Below are 21,636 nucleotides of genomic sequence, written 5' to 3'. Positions count from 1 at the left end.
TACGTCACCTTCCCAAGTCTGAACGAAGATAAGACGGGTTTGTAGGTACCAGACCCCGACAGCTGTTTCTGGCATTAACATCAATGGTGTGTTATCTACCGACGCAAACGCAACAAACGCAATTGCCGAGCACTTTGCTAGGGACTATGCTCAAATCTCCGTGTCAGAGAATTATCTCAGAGCATTTCGCACCCTCAAACAGCGGATGGAAAGGAGAGCCCTCTCGTTCACTGAACGTCACAGTGAACCTTATAATGCTCCATTTACAGACTGGGAGCTCCTCAGCGTCCTTGCACATTGCCCCGACACACCTCCTGGGCCAGATCGGATGATCAAGCATCTCTCGTCCGACTACAAGCGACAACTCCTCGTCATCTTCAACCGGATCTGGTGCGATGGCGTCTCTCCATCGCTATGGCGGGAGAACACCATCGTTCCAGTGATCAAACCCGGTAAAAACCCGCTTGATGTGGATAGCTATCGGCCCATCAGCCTCACCAACGTTCTTTGTAAGCTGTTAGAAGGTATGGTAAGTCGGCGGTTGGGTTGCGTCGTGGAGTCACGTGGCCTGCTGGCTCCATACCAAGGCGGTTTCCGCCAAGGTCGCTCTACCATTGGTAATCTAGTTTCCCTCGAGCCTGCCATCCGAACAGCCTTTTCCAGACGCCAACATCTGGTTGCCGTCTTTTTTTATTTACGAAAAGCTTATGACACGACCTGGCGACATCATATTCTTGCCACATTACATGAGTCGGGTGTCTGGGGCCCGCTCCAGATTTTTATCCAAAAATTTCGTATCGCTCCGTACTTTCCGTGTCCAAGTTGGTGCCTCCCGTAGTTCCCCCCATATCCAGGAGAATAGGGTCCTACAGTGCTCTGCATTGAGTGTATCTCTACTTTCAGTGGCAATTAACGGTCTAGCAGCAGCTGTCGGGCCGTTGCTCTCATCTTCTCTGTATGCAGACGACTTCTGCATTTCGTACTGCTCCTCCAGTACTGATGTTGCTGAGCGACACCTACAGGGAGCCATCCAGAAGGCGCAGTCATGTGCTCTAGCCCACAGCTTCCAGTTTTCATCCGCGAAGTCGTGTGTTATGCACTTCCGTCGTCGTCGTCGTACCGTTCATCCGGAACCAGAAGTTTACCTTAATGACAATCCACTCACTGTAGTGGGGACATATCGATTCTTAGGACTGGGTTTCGACGCCCGATTGACGTGGCTTCCTCATCTACGTCAGCTGAAGCGGAAGTGCTGGCAGCACCTCAGTGCCCTCCACTTCCTGAGCAACACCAACTGGGGTGCAGATCGCTCTACGCTGCTGCAGCTCTACAGAGCCCTTGTTCAATCCCGCCTTGACTATGGGAGTCTGGTTTATGGTACGGCGGCGCCCTCAGCGTTGCGTTTACTCGACCCAGTGCACCACTGTGGCATTCGACTGGCAACAGGAGCTTTGAGCGCGAGTATGGTGATCAGCGTCCTGGTGGATGCCGGAGTCCCTCCATTGAAGGTTAGGCATGCATAACTGCTCGCCAGTTACGTGGCACACATTCGTAGCTCTCCTGAGCATCCGAATTACCATATCCTTTTCCCATCCATGGCTGTTCATCTCCCACATCGGAGGCCCAGATTGCGGTTCGCGTCTGATCTCTTCTGTCTGAAGTGGAGTCCTTGCCTTTACCACCTGTACTTGAGGTCCATTCATGTACACCTCCAAGGTGTACACCTAGGCCGAAGCTTTGCCTGGACATTTCACATGGTCCTAAGGACTCAATTAACCCTGCAGCTCTCCGCTGTCATTTCCTCTCGATTATTGACATGTCCCAGACCATGAAGCGGTTTACACTGATGGCTCGATGGCTGATGGTCACGTAGGCTTCGCGTATGTTCATGGAGGACATATTGAACAGTACTACTTGCCAGGTGGTTGCAGTGTTTTCATTGCAGAGCTGGCGGCCATTTCTCGTGCTGTTGAGCACATCCGCTCATGCCCTGGAGAGTCGTTTCTTCTTTTTATTGACTCCTTGAGCAGACCACAAGCTATCGACCAGTGCTACCTCGCCATCCTTTGGTAGCGACCATCCGGGAGTCCATCTATGCCCTGGAATGATCCAATCGTTCCATGATATTTGTGTGGGACCCAGGCCACATCGGAATCCCAGGAAATAAAGTTGCCGGCAGGCTGGCCAAATAGTCTACACGGAAACCACTTCTGGAGATCGGCAGCCCTGTAACTGATCTGCGATCATTATTACGCCGCAAGGTTTTTCAGCTTTGGGAAACGGGATGGCATAATGTCAGTACGCACCACAAACTACGTGCCCTTAAGGAGACTACGAATGTGTGGATGACCTCCATGCAGACCTCTCACCGGGACTCTGTGGTTCTCTGCCGGCTCTGCGTTGGCCATACGTAGCTAACACAGGACTACCTCCTCCGTCGCGAGGACCCACCTCGGTGTCACCGTGGCTAACATATGACTGTCGTCCACATCTTGCTGGACTGTCCTCCTTTAGCCGCCCTGCGGCGGACTTTTGACCTTCCCATCACCCTACCTTCGTTGTTGGGCGACAATGCCTCAACAGCAGATTTAGTTTTACGTTTTATTCGTGAAGGGGTTTTTTATCGTACCCTCTAACCGTAGGCATTTAGCCTTCTCTCTGAGGTCGCCGCCCTCCCTCCGTTTTAACTCTGTCGCACTTTCTTTGCATTTGTTTATCTTGATGGTCGTCTTTTCCCTACGTGTGTTCATCTAGCCTTGTCTTTTTGGGGTGGACATTTAAATGAGCTGCAGAGTGGGCTGGCTCATCTTTTATTGTTGTGATCAGCCAGCCCAGACCATATGCTCTGTGGTTTTAATGCCATCTTCTACTTTTCGTTGTAGTGTATGTTTTCCCCGGTTTTTGTTCGTTCCGTTCATTTTCTTTTTAGGTGTCGTGTCGGATGTTTTTGTACCTTGAGCCTTGCTTGCGTCAGGAAAAAGGTACTGATGCCCTTGTAGTTTGGTCCCTTTATACCCCAAACCAATCAACCAGCCGACCAATGGACCACTGCGTTAAGGATCCCACCAAAACACGTTGTTCCGATTATGGTTTACTATGCTAACAGTGATAGGATGTGCGACTTAGTGGAGTTATCAACACAGAATGGCTACTTTATGAGATGAAAGTCGATGATGCTTCTATTATGCGATGCGTGGATAACATTTGTGTCTGAGGAAGCAAGTATTATTTAATTAATGACGTTAGGTTTGTGGTTTCGTAGCAGACCACTTTATCGTAAAAATGGTGAAAATTAATGCAATACTGGCAGTATATTCAAATAATCAGATTCTAGTAGGGCCTAGTGGAAACTTCGATGCTCTTTAAACACGTGTTGTCCTCTGTTTTTCAGCCTCTTTTTTTCTGCAGTTGCAGATATACAAGTTGTATATGTTAAATACCCCCTTTTGCAACTGTAATGGAAGTCTTATTAAGACCAAACGCATTTCGCTTTGTTTTGAAGCATCTTCAGTGGTCACTGTAAAATATAGTATTTTTGTATTACAATTTTGTTTTCTTGCATCAGGATTAGTACGCATGCTTCAGTTACTACTAAAAGCAGTATTAATTGTAATTGTTACTCGCGGTTTTTTGTTGTTTACGTCATTCTTCTCGCTCTTCCAGATGTCTGTGTTAGATTTTAGCACACGACACTTTCACGGCGCTAAATATATTCACGTATTTGTGTTGTGAAAAACTACTGTCATCTCGCCGTCGTGTGTCTTTGGTTTTGCTATTGTGGGATGCCTTCGTCTTTTGTTTGCTTGCCAGTCGGAGTGGCCGTGCGGTTCTAGGCGCTGCAGTCTGGAACCGAGCGACCGCTTCGGTCGCAGGTTCGAATCCTGCCTCGGGCATGGATGTGTGTGATGTCCTTAGGTTAGTTAGGTTTAATTAGTTCTAAGTTCTAGGCTACTGATGACCTCAGAAGTTAAGTCGCATAGTGCTCAGAGCCATTTGAACCATTTTGTTTGCTTAGGTAGTGGTATGAGTGTCTTCTCTCTCTCTCTCTCTCTCTCTCTCTCTCTCTCTCTCTCTCTCTCTGTGTGTGTGTGTGTGTGTGTGTGTGTGTGTGTGTGTGTGTGTGTGTGTGTGTGTGTGTGTGTGTGTGACAATTCCTAACAACTCTGTGGATAAATTATTGCTTTACTGTGATACAGTGATGGTGATCTATTGGGGAGGGGAAGGGATGAGGGTGATTTTGCCTAGTTTGTGATATTATTCTGTGGTGTGTGGGAGGGTTGTTCTTTCTCTACAATATGTTTTATTAGTTTAAATAACGTCTGGTTGTCAATGTTTGCCTGGTTATTTTATTATGTTTCCTCTCTATTACATATAATACAGAAAGAATAACCTCTCTAGGCACCACAAAATAATATCACAAACTAGGCAATATCCTCGTCCTAGATCTACATTTACTTCTACTTCTACATGGATACTCCGCAAATAACACGAAGTGCCTGGCAGAGTGTTCATCGAACCACTTTCTCAATAATACTCTATTACTACAATCTTGAACAGCGCGCGGAAGAAACGAACGCCTATATCTTTCCGCTCCAGCTCTGATTTCCCTTTTTTTTTTTTTTTTATTATGATGATCGTTTCTCCCTATGTAGGTCGGCGTCAACAGAATATTTTCGCATTCGGGGGAGAAAGTTGGTGATAGAAATATCGTCAGAAGATTCCTTCGCAAGGAGAAACGCCTTTGTTTTATCGATGTCCACCCCAAACCCTGTATCATGTCAGTGACACTCTCTCCGCTGTTTCTCGATAATACAAAACGTACTGCTCTTCTTTGAACTTTCTCGGTGCACACCGTTAATCCTATCTCAACATTCTCAATGTAGTCCCTTGATCCTATGTGGTGAGGATCTCACACCGCTCAACAGTACTCCAAAAGAGTATGGACAAGCTAGTGTAGCGTAGGCAGTCTCTTTAGTTGATATGTTGCATCTTCTAAGTGTTCTGCCAATAAAACACAGTCTTTGGTTCGCCTTACTCATAACATTTTCTTTGTGTTCTTTCCAATTTACCGAGCGAGGTGGCGCAATGGTTAGCACACTCGACTCGCATTCGGGAGGATGATGGTTCAAACCCTCGTCCGGCCATCCAGATTTAGGTTTTCTGTGATTTCCCTAAATCGCCCCAAGCAAATGCCGGTATGGTTCCCATCCTTGACACAATCCGAGCTTGTGCTCCGCCTCTAATGACATCGATATCCGGAACGTTAAACCCAGTCTTCCTTCCTTTTCAATTTAAGTTGTTCGTAATTGTAATTCCTAGGTATTTAGTTGGATTTACAGCCTTTAGATTTGACTGATTTATCGTACATCCGAAGTTTCCTTTTAGCACTCACGTAGATGACCTGACACTTTTCATCATTTAGGGTCAGTTGCCAATTTTAACACCATCAGATGTCTTTTCTAAATCGGTTTGCAATTTGTTTTGCTCTTCTAGCGATTTTACTAGACGATAAACGACAGAATCATCTGCAAACAGCCTAAGACGGCTGCTTAGATTGTCTCCTAAATCGTTTATATAGATACGGAACAGCAGAGCACCTATAACACTACCTTTGGGAACACCAGAAATCCCTTCTGTTTTACTCGATGGCTTTCCGCCATTTACCACGAACTATGACCCCCTCTGACAGGAAATCACGTGTCCAGTCACGTAACCGAGACGATATTCCATAAGCATTCAATTTGACTACAAGCCGTTTGTGAAGTACGGTGTCAAAAGCCTTCTGTAAATGTTATAAATACGGAAACAAATTGAAATCCCTTACTTCGATTGAGTAAAGAGCTAGTTGTGTTTCACAAGAGCGATGTTTTCTAAATCAGTGTCGACTGTGTGTCAGTAGACCGTTCTCTTCGAGTTAATTCATAATGTTCGAACACAATATATGATCCAAAAACCAGCTGCAAATGGACGTTAATGATATGGGCCTGTAATTCAGTGCATTACTCCTAGTGCCTTCCTTGAATATTGGTGTGACCTGTGCAGCTTTCCAGTATTTGGGTACAGTCTTTCATCGAGCGAGTGGTTGTGTATGATTGTTAAGTAAAGAGCTGTTGCATCGGCGTACTCTGAAAGGAACCTAATTGGTATAGAGTTTGGACCAGAAGACTTGGTGATTTAAATTACTTCACTACTCCGAGGATATCTACTTCTAAGTTACTCATGTTGGCAGCTGTTCTTAATTCGAATGTTTACTTTGTCTTCTTTGGTGAAGGAATCTCGGAAGGCTGTGTTTCGTAACTCTGCTTTAGCGGCACAGCCATCATTAGTATTTCCATTGTTATCGCGCAGAGAAGTCATTGATTGTGTCTTGCCGTTAGCATACTTTACGTACTACCAGAATCTCTTTGGATTTTCTGCCAAGTTTCGAGACAAAGTTTCCTTTGTGGATCGCCAGTCTTAGGAGTTTTTGCGTTCGTTTAAATTTGACAAGCTTTTTTAGTTGTTTATGCAACAGTGTTCTGACCCTTTGTTAATTCATTTGGTTAAATCTCCCAATTGCTGTCGAACTATTTCTTCGAAATCAAGCCACATCGGGTCTACATTTACATTCTTAATTTGGAAGTAGTGGAGATTGTCTCTCAGAAAGGCGTCAAGCGAATATCTGCTTCTTTGACTGGATGTATTTTTTGTTTATTTTTAGAGGATTTGGGAGTTGCAATATTCAGTCTCGGTACAGCTCTGTGTTCACTAATACCTGTATTCGTTTTGATGCTCGTTATTAGCTCAGGATTATTTGTTACTAAGAGATCAAGTGTGTTTTCACAACCGTTTACTATTCCACTGGGCTCATGAACTAACTGCTCGAAATAATTTTCAGAGAATGCGTTTAGCACATTTTTTTGACTTGCAACAGTCATCAGTCCCCTAGAACTTAGAACTACTTAAACCTAACTAACCTAAGGACATCACACACATCCATACCCGAGGCAGGATTCGAACCTGCGACCGTAGCAGTCGCGCGGTTCCGAACTGCGAGCCTTGAACCGCGAGACCACCGCGGCCGGCTGTGTGTGTGTGTGTCCCAATTTTATATATATTTATTGCATAATGTACCTATACATGGGATTTCGGTCCTTTTTCTAAATTATATACTGCTGTGTAACTTCAAGGGTACGCTATATTCCCTAATAACCACTAGAAATTAGTGAAGCAAGTCGTGGATGTTTTGAACCGTCATCTGGTTCCCAATTAACAGAAATAGCTGTTGTATCAAGAATACTTGCCATGATTATTTTAATCAGTTAGTGATCTCTCCAGTTACCCTGCGTATTCTGGAGCTGTTTCCTGCTATCGTTTTTGAATCGGAAGTTGTGCTTCGCATATCGCTTTCAAAAATGCAAACAAGATTTTTCATTTTTATTACTGAGTATAAGTTTCGGAAACATCAAACACCATTGTTCACATCACCAACGTTTTCGGCATTCCCGCATGTATAATATTATTTATCTAGAGCTAATGACCTTGCTGGCAGTAGTACGGTAAAGCTCAAGGAGAAACTAATGGGTAGGTGAATGACAAAACGTACTACGTATTTAATGAATTGCTTTATTGAGAATACGAGAAGAGCGACTTTTTTCTGCTGTCTGCCTGTGTTCGGCACATCTTCCGTAAGCGTTTCCATCTGAGCGTCTTTTCAGTCCACAGCCTTTGCAGAGGACTAAGTTTGTCCTTTCCACGCGTTGTAATGACGAGGTACTTCTACAAAATGTCAGGCCAAGCTAACATTTGCACTGCCTTTCGTTGGAGGTACACCCCTCACTCACACCACGGGTTTCTCCCTCTGCCCCCATCCCCTCTCCTTCAACCGGCTTTCTTGTTCCTTCTCCTCAACTTTTGGTTTCAGCGGTGTTTTTGCTGTATCAAGCCACATTTATGATCACCCTTAAGCGGTTAAACCATAGTGCACGCCTATTAGATAGAAATCTACGTTTCCCATCAAAATTATTTTCGCATGACACGAATTTTTCATGATTTACAGAAACTGTTTCGCACGGAAATAACAGTTTGCTTTCAGACGTCCGAGGAATTCTTCACTTAAAGTACTGTTTGAACATAAAAAACTATTGGATACAGTGCAAAAATGATTTTGGTGAAGGTACTTAATTCTTATAAACTGATAACTGTATTTACATTTAACGCATAATTGTATGTTCACAAGTAAAGAAAATTTTCTTATAAAGTAAGCTTAAGGTGCAGTTTGCACATTTAACTATTGGATACAGTACAAAAAAAAATTCCTTTGTGAAACCAGCACTTATTCTTTAAAAATGTTGATTGTGTGCTTATTCGTATGCTATTAAAATTTTCGTAGGTAATAAAAAAACTTTACGGTCATTGTCAAATCGTAAGTGCTTGCATTAAGTCAAACCTATGGTTTTTATTTAATATTGAAATAACTGAACTATTCTGCTCAGTGTTTCCAAGAAGATGAATTTGTAACTATGGTTGATTTCGCGTGACTGTTATGAATATTAGCGTCTGAATTGCTTCTCACCCATTGTCAACTGTCATACATAGTAGACAGTGCCACCCCGTCCATTAGAAGTTAAAAGAATGAAATTTATGCATGAAAATCTGCTTTGACATTCTAACATCAAGTTGTAAAAAAGTTAATACACGAAACTTCATAAAAATATGTTCGCGACTGTAAATGCGGAATGTACATGTGGTTGCAATACAACATGAGGAAAACGCAGTACAGAATTTTAAGAATGCGTTCCATGTGTTAGTATAAAATAGACACTCATATGCTAAAATAGAAACTCATATGCTAACATTACCTAAAAAGGAAACTAGACTTCTCTACTAAACACACATTGTAATATTTAAGCATCTTCAGGCTGTTTTTTACTAAAAAGGATCTTATGAATTGATGAGATTCACGGTGATGAAGACTTCCAAGCCACTGTAGCTGTTAGTAGGCCTTTATTGGAAACACAATAAAAGACTACACAACAGCTAAAGCGGCTTGAAGATCCCATCAATTCATAAGAACTTTTTCGTAAAAAAACGTTTGAAGATTCTTAAATATTAACAATGTGTTTTTTTATTCGTGGCTACTCGATGTACAAAGTAGTGTGTAACAAATTGTAACATAAGCTAAAACATGATATGAAATGTAAATTTGGTTACAATTTGATATTGACACCCATAAAATAAAATGACAAAAATGCTTTATGTAGTACTTACGTACTTCAGTACTAGACAGTCAGCGTCCACATTCCTAATAGTCACACAAAATAAACAATAGTTTCAAATTCATCCGCCTGGAAATACAGGGCAGCATAGCTCAATATCCCACTATCAAATAAAAACCATAGGTTTTGACTTACTGCAAGCAATAAAGAGTTACTGACACTCAGAAAATCTGAAGAAAAATACAGAATTAAAGGAATTTCTTCGAATATCCTGGCATCGCATGCGAAATGCGTAAATAAATAGCCATGCAGTTGTTACATATGCAAGAAAAATGCTTTAGCTTAAGTTTGAAATAAGTAGAGGTAAAAACATTCTACAAAGTCCTGTACGTGATTGAAGAAGAAGATGAAGAAGAAGATTTTTGTTAAAAAATGTCAAGGTGTTAATTTCTGAGGGACGTCGTAAATAATTTTTGATTAAGTGTAATATCTGCACTTAATCAATAACTTATGATTTCTCGCACAGAGCCATTTAAGCAATCATTCTCCCCACTCCATACGTGAATGGAACGGGGAGAAGCTGGTATAGGGACGTTTCCTCAGCCATTCACTTCGCAGCAGTTTGCAGAGCATGGATTTAGATGTTTTACCTTCGTTGTATCTCTGGGTGAAGCGAGCAGTTTCATGAGAGGCGCTATATTAACAGTGTAAAAATCGATTGGACGCGATATATTATACTGCATTTCTCATAAAGAACAACGCAGTTAACGTTACTATTGTTAATTCACACGATTTCGACCGATATAGTAGTTATGTCAAGCAGCTGCGCCATTGAAGACATTGAATGTGGTGAGGTGCTCTTTAAAATGGCAATAATTTTCCAATACTCGTCGTGCAGTACTTCGACAACACGTTTGGTTGGAAGCTGAAACTGTTCTTAATTAGAAACGTGAGCTCAAAAAATTTGTCCTTTTATTACCGTTATGATGCGAAGGTGAAATCTTATAAGAGGAAAATGGTCGTGCTGTATCGTATGCCACCCACTTCGAAACGAGGAAAAAACAGTTGGATGAAAATGTACTGAGAATAGTACAGTGAGTTATCAGTAAGTTAGCCTCTCTGCACTGTAGTTCTGAATCGGTAGAAGTCTGTAGACGTCTGAAGGCGTCGGCCGGTAGTCATTTGTTTACCTGCCTGACGATATTGTGTCGGGTAGTCATTGTTAAGTGCTAAGTTGATGAGTTGTACTTCATTCTTTTTCGTGCTGTTTCCTTTCCTGGGGATAAGTGTACGTAATTGTTGCAGTTAGGACCTTTATTAAGCATGTAGATATATAAGACAATTTCAGTTTTGATTGCGAAGAACATTTAAGCGATTTTTAACTCCGCACGTGACGTCTGCGTCTCGTATGGGATTATAGCGACGTAGATGAATGTTATGTATGAATTAGAAACGGTTCGGTCACTGTCGTGTTACAGCAATAACTGTCGAATAAACTCGTTAGTTCAGCGGACCGCTGTTACCAGTGTAAAGAGAAACAAATTTTCAAATATTCCCAATAGACAACAGGGCGTGCTGAAAGGGAATGCCTCTGAATTTTTTATGTGAAAACTTTTAAAGCTTCTTAAATAAAACAAACTTTGTTGACATTCTACATCTTTACTCTTCGTGTGTACATATTTATTTCTCAACATAGCCATCCTAGCGACGTTTGCCCAGTGAGAGACTAGTTTGCTGGTACCGTCACTGTAGAATGACACGGTTGACGGAGCCCCAACCTGACCTCTGTTTGCACCGCTTCATCACTATGAAAGTCAAGTCCACGAAGGTGTTCTTTAAGTTTTGGATACAGATGAAAATCGGATAAGGCCAAATTGGGGCTGTATGGAGAATGATCGATGACAGTGGACCCAAGGCGTCAGACAGTTGCACATTTTCCAGCGCTCGTGTGTGGTCTGGTATTGTCACGCAGAAGGAGAGGGTGCTCTTCGAATCCGAAACTCGATTACAATACACTGTTTCTCATGCACTAACATAGTTATCTTACACACCGCCATGTTACATGTTACAGTTCGCAGCGCTCTAAAGCCCGGTCCACACGCAACGTCTGTCTGCGCAGACATCGGCGCAGATGTCTGTACATGCAAAAGATCGCTGCAAATGTGGGGTGTCCACACGACACAAACTCCAATCTACTACTCGCCCGCCATCTGTCGGTGTAGAAAATAAATATCAGTGGCAAGCGACTACGCTCCCCGTAAACGTCAAAAATTTAATTAAGTTATTTTGAAATATAGAAATGGAGGAAGTTCTGTTGTGGTCTGTGTTCGCAACTTGTGTTGCAAAAAACATTCAGACCAACCGCAGGAAACAGAGAAAGCGGTCAAAATGCTGTAGACAATGACTACTAAAGCGAAAGCAGTTTTCTCACGTAAATTTACTGCGAGATTTGCAGGGCGAACCTTAAGAAAGCCAAGCATATCAAAATACCATAACGTTGGCTCGTATACTTGATCTACTCCTACACTAGATCTTCTAGATTTCTGAACTTTGGATAACTCTTTTCAGTAAACAGTTCGCAACGAATTTTTTTTTTTTTTTATTACTGTTTCTCTGTTTGCCGAGGCGTCAACTGCCCGCAATTTTTCAATTAGAGCATTGTATTGTGCTGTCTTTTTGTCGCGGTCACTATATTCTTTACTTTTAATCTTCCACAAACATGGGTGGTTTTATATATTTCAACGAATTCAGTACCAAACTCTCGAGAACACTGACGAGTATCAGCCATTTTAATGCCATGTGCGCACAAATACAAACACTAGACTGAGCAAACAGCTGTTTCGCGCCAGATTTGCGGCGATCTCCTGTCCACACGCTCCAACTTGTCTGCGCAGAATGTGGTTTGAACCCACAGATTTGAGAGGTTTCGCTCAAACCTCCAACTCCAACTTCCAGCTTTGCACACACCTCAGGTTGGTGCAAATCTTCTGCCCACACGCAACGATCTGTCTGCACAGATGTGATGTGCGCAGACATTTGCGCAGACAGATCGTTGCGTGTGGACGGGCCTTAGCAGCAGAGGGCTTGCAGATATGTAAATATGAAATGAAAAGATGTAGAATGTTACTAACGCCAGAGTTGTTTAAAGAGCTTTAAGAGTCTTCCCATAAATTCGGAGACATAACTCGTGTGTTACTGGACACTCTTTTAACAGATTGGGAGCCACAGATGAAGTTCAGAAGAATGTCGTCAAAGAATCAGATTTTACTTCTTTCATATTTCTCAGGGTGTCATCGCAAGAAGCTAGGTTTGACATTAAAGCGATGTGTCCTCTCCACCGAGGGCGCTCATACCCCGGGGGCAAGGGTAGAGCTAGGTTCCTTTTTTTTTCCTAGAAAATGATTTACAAGTCTGTGTTATGTAGATTTTTAACAAGGTCGAACTGGAACATTTTTATGGCTACTTACAAGTCGCCATTCGTCTTCAAAAATATTAAAAATACACCATATCTCGGGTCGGGCTCTACCCTCTCCCTGCCCCGCCCCCTCCCCCCCCTCCTACATACTGTGGTATGAGCGCTTTTGCTCACCACGTATGTAGCAGTCGTAGAGGACGTTGGTTTACTGTTAAAATTCCGAGACCTTACATTCGTCGAAGATTGAAGCAAAATTTTGCTTCCTCCCACATATACTGTCAGAACGTGGTGCCCCACAGCTCTTATACACACTGACGGAAAGAAGAATCGCAACACCGAGGAGGAGTTGTGCGACATAAATGAAAGTTGGTGGTAGGCGTCTTTCTACGATGGCGTTATTCCAATTTCGCGCCAGTCGCATAAGAGTGAATGGCGCCAGTAGCGAATGATGTCTTTTAAGGAGACAATGACGCCATTATCAACACCTCACTGAGTTTGAACGAGGTCGTGTGGTAGGGCTACGAGAAGTTGGATGTTCCTTCTGCGTTATTGCGGAAGATTGCTGGCAGCGGTGGTCACGAGAATATACGGTCGCAAGAAGACCGGGCTCCCGACGGCCACGTGGCACTACCGAGAGGGAAGACAATCGTGTTCGGCGTATAGCTCTGGCGCATCGTACTGCATCTGCAGCAGCACTTTGAGCAGTAGTTGACACCACTGTGACACAACGAACTATTGCTTATCGGTTACTTCCAAGGGCAGCTCCGAGCCAGACGCCCTGTAGCGTGCATGCCAATGACCCCAAACCACCGCCATCTGCCACTTCAGTGGTGTCTAGCGAGAACTGATTGGAGAGCGAGATGGAGGTCTTCAGTGTTTTCTGATGAAAGCTGGTTCTGCCTCGGTGCCAATGATGACAGTGTGTTGGTTACGAGGAGGCCAGTTGAGGGCCTGCAGCCAACCTGTCCGCGTGTTACACACACTGAACCTGCACCTGGAGTTACGGGCTGGAGTGCGATTTCGTATGACAGCTGGAATACTCTTGTCGTTATCCCACGCATCATCACTGCAAATTTTCCCGTCAGTCTGGTGCTTCGACCTGTTGTGCCACTCATGAACAGCACTCCAGGGAGTGTTTTCCAGCAGGATAAGGCTCATCCACATACCGCCATTGTGACCCAACGAGTGTCGAGATGTTGCTTTGACCTGTTCAATCACCAGATCTGTTTCCAATCGAGCACATATGAAACATCATCAGACGACAACTCCAGCGTTATCTACAAACAACATTAACCGTCCGTGTGTTGACCGACTAAGTGCAACGGGCATGGAACTCTGTCCCACAAAGTGACATCCAGCACCTATACAACATAAAGCGTGCACGTCTGCAAGTTTGCATTCAACATTCTGGCGGTTACGCCGGTTATTAATGTACTAGCATTTCACATTTACTATGGCTTATCGTACACGTACATCAACCTGCGATCTTGCAGTGTTAATCAACAGTGTTACAGATGTGGTCTCGAAATTTCACTACGCAACGTTAATTATTTTTTGTTGCAGAGATTTTTCCCTGTGAGAGTATGTGAAATATGTCATATTACCACCATGAGCTGCTGTACTTTACTTACACAACCAGTTTCAATCGTCTGACCATTATCAGGTTCACAAATGTATTCGCAGCATCATGTTATGCGATATATAAAAATATAATCGTCAGGTGATAAAACCATGAATTACACACTTTTATCATATCGTGAAGAAACTGAAAAAGAAATGATCATCGGAAGGACCGACTCAGCATATATTAAAGTCAAAACCAGCTTAATTTTTATGCATATGAAACTTTTCCTTTACTTTATCTATGGATTATTACAAGGTGGTGGTTTTTAAGCGTAAAATCTCATATGTTATCTGTGGAATATTGCAAGGTGATGGCTTTTAAGCGTAAAATCCCATGGTAATAAATGTTGCTATGTTTATTAAACATCTAGAAGTGTTAGTATGCTATTCATAGTAAATAACGCTATTTTTCATATTTCCAGCGGAGCAAATATTGCGTTATTGCCAAAAGTATGTGGTCGTATTTTAATTTGCCGTATTTTAAATGCTGAAATTGTGTAAGATCATGTTGCAACTTAAATGTAATTGGAATATCACAGGCTACTATATAAATTGTGAAACCTGTGATGACGATAATAATGGTTGTAATCAATGACATTTTCCTGTTTTTAGCCCTGCCATGATGATGGAGCTGAGCCATAGTCTGACGCTAAATGAAGAGGCCCTGCGTCAGATTCCGGAGGCCAAGAGACCAGTATTTGTATTTGAATGGCTTCGCTTCCTCGATAAAGTTCTTGTAGCAGCACAGAAAGTAAGCCTTTCTTCTTACTGATGATATTACAAAATATGATTTTCATAGGTGATCATCATCTTAGTGGTATGCTCCTTTAGTCTTGAGAGGGAAATAAAGGATTTAGCTGTTACGGTTGTAGAATATTTAAGTTTTTGTTTCCATTTCAACTTTCTACTCAAATGAAAGCAAGAAAGTAGTTAGTTTTATTTTCGTTTGTGACTATTTATTGAGAAGGTGAATGACATATGAAAAGAAGATACAGTCAGCCCTATTAGAATCATGTAATAAAACAAATAGAGCAATAGAAGGGAAAGGGGATAGGTTAGGTATAAACGAAATGAAAAGAGTAAAGGAGATGTCATTGCTATTAATTTTACTATTTAATGTACTCTGTACTATAATATGTCATGCTGTAGTGACCTATCTCAAGTTAAAGTGCTGTTTGTATATCTGTGTTATAACCATATTTAGCAGGTTTTTACTCCTCTGTGCAGTTTAAAAATATCACTGTCATACTGAAGGTACTGTACATATATAATCAAGCACACAAAGGTATAATGGCCCATTGTGCAGGCAATAAAAAGGAAGACAGATGTATAGATGTGTACACTGAAGTGACAAAAGTAATTGTATACCTCCTAATAGGGCATTGGACCTCCTTTGGCCCAGCGTAGTTCAGCAACACAATGTGGCATGGACTCAACACGTCTTTGGAAGTCCCCTGCAGAAATAGGAGCCATGCTACCTGTATAGCTGTCCATAATCGCAAAAGGTTTGCCGGTGCACGATTTTGTGAATGAACTGGTCTGTCCCTCTTTATTATATCCTATAAATGTTCGATGGGATTCATGATGGGCAATCTGGGTGGCCAGATAATTCACTAGAATTGTTCAGAATGTTCTTCAAACCAGTGACGAACAATTGTGGCCCGGTAACATATTGCATTGTCATCCATAAACACTCCGTTGTTGTTTGGGAATATGAAGTCCATGAATGGCTGCAGAAGGTCTCCAAGTAGCTGAACATAACCATTTGCAGTCAATGATCGCTTCAGTTGGACCAGAGGACTGAGTCCAATCCTTGTAAGCACAGGCTACACACTATTATGGGGCTACCACCAGCTTGCACAGTGCCTTGTTGACAACTTGTGCCCATGGCTTTGTGGGCTCAGCGCCACACTGGAAATCCACCATCAGCTCTTACCAACTGAAATCAGGATTCATCTTACCAGGCCACAGTTTTTCAGTCATCTAGGGTCCAACCAATATAGTCACCAGCCCAGGAGAGGTGCTGCAGGCGATGTCGTTTTAGCAAAGGCACTTGCCTCAGTCGTCTGCTGCCATAGCCCATTAATGCCAAATTTTGCCACTCTGCTCCAACAGATACATTCATCGTACGTCCCACATTAATTTCTGCAGTTATTTTGCTCAACGTTCCTTCTCTATGCAAATGCTGCTGCTCAAGGTCATTAAGTGAAGGCCGTTGGCCCCAGCATTGTCCGTGGTGAGATGTAATGCCTGAAATTTGATATTCTCGACACATTCTTTACACTGTGGATCTTGGAATTCTGAAATCCTTAATGATATCCAAAATGGAATGTTCCATGCATCTAGCTCAGACTACTATTCTGTGTTCATAGTTTGTTAATTCCCACGATGCAACCATAATCACATTGGAAACCTTTTCACATGAATCAATTGAGTACAAATAACTGCTCCAGCAATGCACTGCCCTTTTATATATTATATGCATGATGCTACTGCCATCTGTATATATGCATATCACTATCCCATTACTTTAGTCACCTCAGTGTATTAAGTGTTATAAGTAACTGTATTCACAAAATATTTACATTAATCACAGGCTCGTCCAGGAAATCTATTTCCTTTATTAGTAAAAAAATTACTTGAAAGTTTTCTTCTACAGAATGTAAAAATTTAATCATCTGTTTGAGTACATTGTTATCTTATAATTACGAGAGCTGTCTGATGAGGAATTCACAGATAAAAAATGCAGCTGTGCGAACATTTTTTAGATGAAACTACACTTGTGTTTGATAGATAATTTTTTTCAATTAACATCTTTCGTAATTTTCTGTTACAGTCTGATATCAAAGGGTGCCAGAAAAAACTTGTAGAGCAACTGACTCAACATATACAGGAATCACCTGGTCCACCTACAAGAAAATTGATAGCACGATGTTTAGCGACTCTCTTCAGTGTTGGTGACACATTTCTGCTGTTCGATACTGTCAACAAATGCAATGATATCTTGAAAAATAAAGATGATTCACCAAGTTTTCTACCGACGAAGCTGTAAGCAACATTCATTGTTAAACAAAGTGCTTCACACTACAACTAGTACTGACACTAAACTAGACTGTAAAAATAATAAATAAGAATAAAGAAAAGGGCAGACTAACAAGAAAATATTACCAGCTTGACCTCATATTTTAAGGAGAAAAAAGCGCACTTGCAAGATATCAGCCCCAGCAATCAATCCCGTGGGAAATTTGGGTAATTCTGATATTAGGTTAGTGCATAAATTAGTGATGTTTTTCCATAAGTTCAATGAACATAACGGATACACAGAACAGACTTTAGTCATCAGTAATATATTCTCCTTCACTATTTACAACAGTCTAACTATGCTGGGGTAACTTTTCGATTTGGTGACCATAGGAATCATGTGGTTTTGAGACGGATAACCCATTGAGCCCTGTTCGCAGCACATTTTCATGTGGAAAGGAAGTTCCTTGAAGGTTGTTCGACAGAGGGCAGAAAAAATGAAAATCTGAGAGCACAAGGTGAATAAGGTGGGTGTGGAATGACTTTCCAATCCACGTCCTGTATAGCGTTTTTTGCCAGTGTAGCAGAATGTAGGGAGGTGTTATTGTGGAGAAGCATCACGTCATGTAGTCTTCCTGGTCATTGTTCTTGTGTTACATCTGGCAAGATATCTCAGTTGTTGACAGTAAGTGTCAGCACTGATGGCTACACCTCGGGGAAGCAATTTGTAGTACAGCATACCGTCACTGTTCGACCAGGTGCATAATATTATCTTTTGTAAATGCACGATCTTTGTACAGGGAGTTCCTGCCTTTTTTAGGCTCAAACATGCCTTTCTTTTCCATATGTTAGCATAAAGACACCATTTTATGTCACCAGTTACATTAAAAAATAGGAATGGTTGGTGGTGTTCACGAGCCAATTGATGTTGAACAAGTAGAGATGCACATATGCCCACCTGTTGATTTTGGCTTAGAGCATGTGGTACCCATACACCCGATCCTTGAACTTTCCCATTGCATGCAGATGCCGAAATATGGTGAAATGATCACAGCTCATCACATTTGCCAGTCCTCGAGTACACTGATGTGGATCAAACCCCCAATGATACTCCTGAATGTGGAGAATCATTAAATGTCAGAACGGTACTCCTGAAACAAGAAAACCATTTTCTTGCCGTGCGCTATCCAATGGCATTAACCCCATACGCAGCGCAAATGTTTCTGGCTGCCTCTACTGCTGTAACTACTCTAATGAACTCAAACAGAAGAATATGTCGGAAATGTTCCAGCTTCTCCACTTGGCACTCCATTTTCTAGCATCCACAGAGCCACTTGCTATCTCGGAATGACAAAATGACAGTATGTAAAGTCAAATAGCAGTACTGAACTACAAATAAAGAATAACAATCGATAAATAAATCCGTAGCAACCAGAATATCAATGTGCAAAACAAAAAGGCTATGAACTTACACATCAACCTAATAGTACACAGTTATGACCTGAAAGTAGAGCATTTGATGTTTCGTGCTCACCATTTGTCACTTGCTCCATCCCACTGCAGCCATTGAATGCCTGAGCTCAAAGTTCCTGACAGCAGAGTAAGAGGGTCGTGAAATACTGGTGTTGTCATAGGTAACATGCTTTGTTTGTTGTGTCAAAAGTGTGTGCTTTCTAACCTGTAGCTGGTGCTAGAGATCTCCTCGCTTTGAATGTTTTTATGTTGTGATTCACAAATGCAGTGCAAATGAATTGGTGTATCATTAAAGAAATAGCATAATGCTCCGTAATTATTATGATCACTGTTGTGCGTCATTTTATTTGGATTTTAAAGATGACACTGTTAGAGTTAAGTGCACCTGCAGGAGATGCACTATTCTTCAACATGATATGCATTATTAAATTGCAAATTGAAACTCATTGACTTCATTTAATAATTATCCTTCAGTTACTCAGGTTTATTAATTTTCAGATATGCATCCGAAGAATATCGGTATGAGAATACTGTTAAAATAATATTGAACATATATGTGTGTGAGGTCGACTTACGTACTAATGTTATCTACTATCTTTCGTGCAGAATAACATGTGTTCTCGAGCAAGATTTCAGAGCACATTGGGCATATATGTCCATCTCACCTTCCCTCACCTTCAACATCCCACAAAAAGGAGGGCTGTAGTTGTCACTCATCTGCACAGCACTTCACACTCTGACTTGCAGCTGCTACAGTGGGATTGAGCGAAGTTTAATGGCCCAATTTTTCATGCGGGATAGATTACTGGGATTGATATCTTGCAGGTGTTTATTTTTCTCCTTAAAATATGAGGTTGAGTTGGTAATGTTTCCTAGTAAGTACTATAAATAGTAAGGAGTTGCTAATTATATGAATGTGATACTTTCATCATTGTCTTGACATTTTCCATTTCACATTCTGGAATGTGTTGAGCAAATATTCTCTCATTCACCCTGATTATTTTCTTTTTGACATTTTTCAGTTTCAGCCCCCTTCTCCCCATTTTTCCACCTTTTGGTTTCACATTTGCATTTCATCTATCTCTAGCCTTATTCAGGACTTTTTCTTGCTTCAGGACTGTGTGAAATTATTTTGGTTTTGATGCAGATCATTGATGTTCACCTGCCCAAACCTTTGCTCCATGTGTTATCTGGGTTACTTTGTAAAATACTTGTTACCACTGATAATTGCTACTTTTTTGCAAACTCTTAACAGTAATTAAATATCTGCTATTAGATTGTTATCAGATCTCTTATTACTGGGGACAGAGAAAATGTTGCATCTCATAATGTGCATTTCCAGAATTTACTTATAAATGTTTTGCACACCTAATATTGGGGTATGCCACTGTAGTTTTCAGTGTGTTTCAGCATTTGTAATACGTGTTCAATCATCCTCAACAAATTTCTGTGTGTTTAATTTATGATATATCAGATTGTACAGTCTGTAAATAACTGTTTGTCATGTAAAGCTGCCACACTGTAATTCGTAATAATGTAGCGGTGTTAAATTCTTTCCTTGCAGGGCTGCAATATGTTGTGTTGGGTGCATGTATGAAAAATTAGGCCGCATGATGGGCCGATCATATGAAGAAACTGTTCAGATTCTTGTCAAAAGTTTGAGAAATGCTGAATCACAGACACGAATTGAAATTATGCACACATTAGAAAAGGTAATGTTTTTCTCCTGTACCTCATTAAAAAATGTGTGTGTTTACGTGTGTGTGTGTGTGTGTGTGTGTGTGTGTGTGTGTGTGTGTGTGTGTGTGTGTGTGTGTGTGTGTGTGTGTGTGTGGGGAGGGGGGGGGGGGGGCGCAGAGAGAGAGGCAGCATTATGCGTCCTCCATTTGATTGAGTTGTCTTGTATCCTTAAATAGATATTTATGTTGTAATACCAAATTTTTGGCTGCAAGGATAAATTTTGAACTGTAACATGATTTTTTTTTTGTATATAAAAAAAATAGATCTTCATTTTTGGGTAAATTAGAACTTTGTGCATTGAAATCAGTGTTGTTTATGCCACATTCCAGTAGCAGTTTTTTTAAAAAAATGTAAGAATCACATATGTCAATACACTTCTTACTTACTTGCATGTCTGAAAGAACAGATCTTGTTGACAGTCCACAGCTACATCTACATCTATACTCTGCAAACCATGGGGAGGTGCATGGCAGAGGGTACATCCCATTGTACCAGTTATTAGGGTCTCTTCTTGTTCCATTCACGTATGGAACACTGGAAGAATGATTGATTGAGTGCCTCATTGCGTGCAGTAATTATTCTGCTCTTATTCTCACAGTCCCTAAGTGAACAGTATGTAGGGGATTGTAGTATATTCCTAGAGTCACCATTTAAAGCCAGTTCTTGAAACTTTAACAGATGTCTATCTTCAAGAGTCTTCTAGTTCATTTCCTTTAGTATCTCTGTGACACTATCCCACAGCTCAAACATACATGTGACCATTCATGCTGCCCTTCTCTGCATATGTTAGTCCTGTTTGATACGGGTCACATGAGTGATTTGTAAGCTATCTCCCTTGTAGACTGATTGCACTTCCCCAGTATTCTACCAATGTACCAAAGCCTACCACCTGCTCTACCCATGAATGAGTCTATGTGATAATTCTATTTCAGGTATTTGTATGAGTTGGCCGATTCCACCTGTGACTCATTGATATTATAGTCATAGGATACTGCATTTTTTTTGTTTTGTGAAGTGCACAATTTTACAGTTCTGAACGTTTAAAGCTTGTTGCTAATCTTTGTACCAGTTTGAAACCTTATCAAGATCTGACTGATTATTTATGCAGCTTCTTTCAGATAGTACTTCATTTTAGATAACTGCATCATCTGAAAAAAGCCTGATACT

At 41.4% G+C, this 21,636-nt stretch overlaps 1 protein-coding gene across 1 annotated transcript in view; it reads left to right on the top strand.

Annotated features, from left to right (window-relative positions):
• LOC126470640 (HEAT repeat-containing protein 5B) overlaps positions 1-21,636 on the top strand; it is a 504,894-nt gene that overhangs the window by 313,420 nt on the left and 169,838 nt on the right. The window contains exons 3-5 of the mRNA XM_050098620.1: positions 14,848-14,986; positions 17,072-17,283; positions 20,294-20,441. Coding sequence (XP_049954577.1) covers positions 14,855-14,986; positions 17,072-17,283; positions 20,294-20,441 — 492 coding nt within the window. The 5' untranslated portion in view covers positions 14,848-14,854. The remainder of the gene's footprint in view (positions 1-14,847; positions 14,987-17,071; positions 17,284-20,293; positions 20,442-21,636) is intronic.

The sequence above is a fragment of the Schistocerca serialis genome, chromosome 3 (genome assembly GCF_023864345.2).
Source record: "Schistocerca serialis cubense isolate TAMUIC-IGC-003099 chromosome 3, iqSchSeri2.2, whole genome shotgun sequence".
In the NCBI taxonomy this organism is placed as follows: Eukaryota; Metazoa; Arthropoda; class Insecta; order Orthoptera; family Acrididae; genus Schistocerca; species Schistocerca serialis.
This window is presented reverse-complemented; position numbering and strand designations above follow the sequence as displayed.